General features: G+C 54.5%; 1 protein-coding gene across 1 annotated transcript in view; it reads left to right on the top strand.

The window, feature by feature from the left end:
* Positions 1-128, top strand: part of TICAM1 (toll-like receptor adaptor molecule 1) — a 2,133-nt gene extending 2,005 nt beyond the window's left edge. The window contains exon 2 of the mRNA XM_010074019.1: positions 4-128. Within this exon, the coding sequence (XP_010072321.1) occupies positions 4-128 (125 nt within the window). The remainder of the gene's footprint in view (positions 1-3) is intronic.
* The last annotated feature ends 2,708 nt before the right edge of the window (positions 129-2,836 follow it).

Here is a 2,836-nt window from a genome sequence, read left to right on the forward strand (position 1 = left end):
CAGGGCCCGGCAGCGTCCCACAGCTTATCATTCAACACGCTCGAATGGTGCAGATTGGGAACCACAACGTGATGCAGGTGGAAACCGCCGCGCCAGCTCCCCCGGACAGCGAGGAGGGAGCCAGGTAGAACGAGCAGAGATGCAGCAGGTCAGCCAAGGCCAGAGACACTCAGTTAGTTTCAAAGCTGGGATTATAGTGATTCTGCTGGGACTGGGACTATTCTTATCTCACTGTGGATAAAAGGTGCCATTTTCCTGCAGCACGGAAGAAAATTGCCTTATTTTTTGTTGGACAAAAGAGGTTGCAATCTCCTGAGACTGTTTTCCTTGTGCTTATTTTCAAGGAACTGAGAAAATTATTTTCCTGATTTTTCTGAGGCCACTAGAAGGATTTATAAATAAATTTTAATTAATTTATTTGTGTTCCTCTGGTTCTTTCCTGTAGAATTAGCAAAGGGGCAGTCAGGGATATCGGGAAAACTGCGCTGCGTGTCCTCTGGGGCTTCTGCATGCAACCTGTGGGGCTGGGAGATGGCACACCGGGGTTCTGGTTCATAATCTGCTGCTTGACCAAATAAATCATTTGAGGGAAAATCTCCAGGGGATGCTTTGGGGAGTCACTGTGGCCCTGTCAAGGTGCTAAGCACCACGAGGTCCCACTGTTTCTTCCAGCAATCCTCTCTGCTCGGGCGGCAGAGCATCCTCTCGGCCTTTCACGCCGATGCCTCCGTTGTGTGCACGGTGCACTCCCCTCGCTGCAGCACGCCAGCGGCACCATTTCCCCGGCCTCTCGCATCAGGAAGGCTCAGGAAAGCAGCTTCACATCCTTCCGAGAGGCTGCGGGGCTCTGGGCTGAGCCATGGAGACATCACTTTTCCCAGTTCCCCTCTGAAACTGCAGAGAGAGAAGTGTTTTGCTGGTGAAAGACAAAATTCCCGTGTGCCTGTGGAGGCACAGCTTGAAGGAAAGTGTTTTTGTGTTTCAGAAAATCCTGTTAAAGAACTGAGATAACACACTGGATCCACGGGTAAACAAGAATCTTTACAGTAAAGCTGTGCTGGGAAAAAAAAAAACAACAAAGGTGGAATGAGAGGGGAGAAAGTCCAAGGAGGGAGGAGGTGTGTTCACTCCTCTGTTCTCAGCTGTTTGCAGAAGGTCAGAGGTGGGACCAGGGCCCTGACAGACTGGCTGGTGCACAGGGAAATGCTCCCTCCTGAGATCACTCCACATATTTGTGGCGCTGCCTTTGAGAAACAAGTGTGATGGGAAAAGCACTGAGCAGAGCATTAGAGAGGGGTGGAGAAGGGCCAGGAACGGGGGTGTTCTGCAGGACCCGGGCGAGGGCTGTACTGGGCACATCTCTGCTGAGATTTCACCCAAGCGAGGAGCTGAAGCAAAGCCAGAGCCACGCTCTGCCTCCGACACCTTCTGCCGCGGCCGTTCGCCCGCTCTGTCAGCAGAGGTCACCCAAAGCCACCAGCCAACAGCCCTAGGACTGCTCCCTGTGCCAGCGCCCAGTCAGCACCAGGAGCTCCAGCACCAACCCCCCTGCGCCTGCGGCTCCTCACCCCCTGCCCAGCCCTCGGAAAGGTGGGCTGGGGGCCAGGGTGATTGCTGCGGGGGAGGTGACCCCGTTTCGGGTATTTCTGCAGATGTGTGTGCTGAACTGCTGTCCCAGGAGGTTTCACATCGAGAGGAGCCGAAGCATGGGACTCCTCCGAGCCATCCTGGACCTGGGACCACCCACGGTAGGCACGCACGGGACCTGACGCTGGATGGGAGCCTTTGGGCAAGAACCAGACAAACCTTACACCCCACGCCTCTGTAAGACAGATATTAGTAAATCCTTGGAGAGCGCTGACATGAACACCCTCTCCGGGAGCACTCTGGTCCCCCACTGCCCAATTCTCGCTGGCTCAATCCCCCTCCAGCTCACTCTGCACAGCGCACGCCCTCCCACACCGGCTCCAGCCTACTGAACAGAGCTCACCGCGGAGAGGTGAACGCCCAGCACGGAGGAGAGAACAGAACAGGAGTCTGGGCTCCCCCGAGGGTTGCAAGTGACAGCATAAAGGAGGACAGTCCCCTTAGCTCAGCTCCTCCTGGGTGTCCTTGGCTGAGAACTAGCACAAGACAGTGGGCTTGGACAAATCAAAGCGCTCTCTGTCCTGAGCAGAGCAAGACCCACATGAAAGCATCGCTATTTAAAAGCTGCCAGCAGTTGGGGGCTTCCAGCTTCAAAACAGTTCAGCTTGTACCTCTGAAGGACCCAGGGACACTGGGTTACCTCTTCTACTCTTTACAGAGCCTGCTGGAACCCTCCCAGTGCTTGGATTCCCTCTGCTGCCCTGCTTTCTCTCCTCTGTGTCACCTTCCTTCCAACAGGTGTTGTGTTACCGCAATTCTGTCACTGCAGTTGTTGCTGTGCCGGCACCGGGACAGCCCCTCCCCTTGGGAAAAAACCATACGCATCCCTCCTTGCCCAGCTCTTCTGCTTTCTATAAATAAACCTCGCGTAAAATCAGGCAACTGGAAGCTGCTCCAGCTTGTAAACAACCATAACGCAGCCCCATCCAGTTTGCTTGGTCCAGAGAAATGGAAAGCAATGGCACAGGCAGGAAAACAGGCCAGGGTGGGGGTTTGGTTGGGTTTTTTTTGTTTTTATTTTTATTTTTTTTTCCAGCTTACTGTGGGTGAAGGACCAAGAGGCTCAAAGGTTATTGGGAGCAACTCCCACCCAAGAGCCCCAGCCCTGTTCTAACCGTGGCAGCAGGCTCGCTCTGCCCACGATTCCGGGGCCCCCGTTGCTGTTGCTCACCTGGAAGCTTTGCCACCG

The sequence above is a fragment of the Pterocles gutturalis genome, unplaced genomic scaffold (genome assembly GCF_000699245.1).
Source record: "Pterocles gutturalis isolate BGI_N339 unplaced genomic scaffold, ASM69924v1 scaffold3137, whole genome shotgun sequence".
Taxonomy (NCBI): domain Eukaryota; kingdom Metazoa; phylum Chordata; class Aves; order Pterocliformes; family Pteroclidae; genus Pterocles; species Pterocles gutturalis.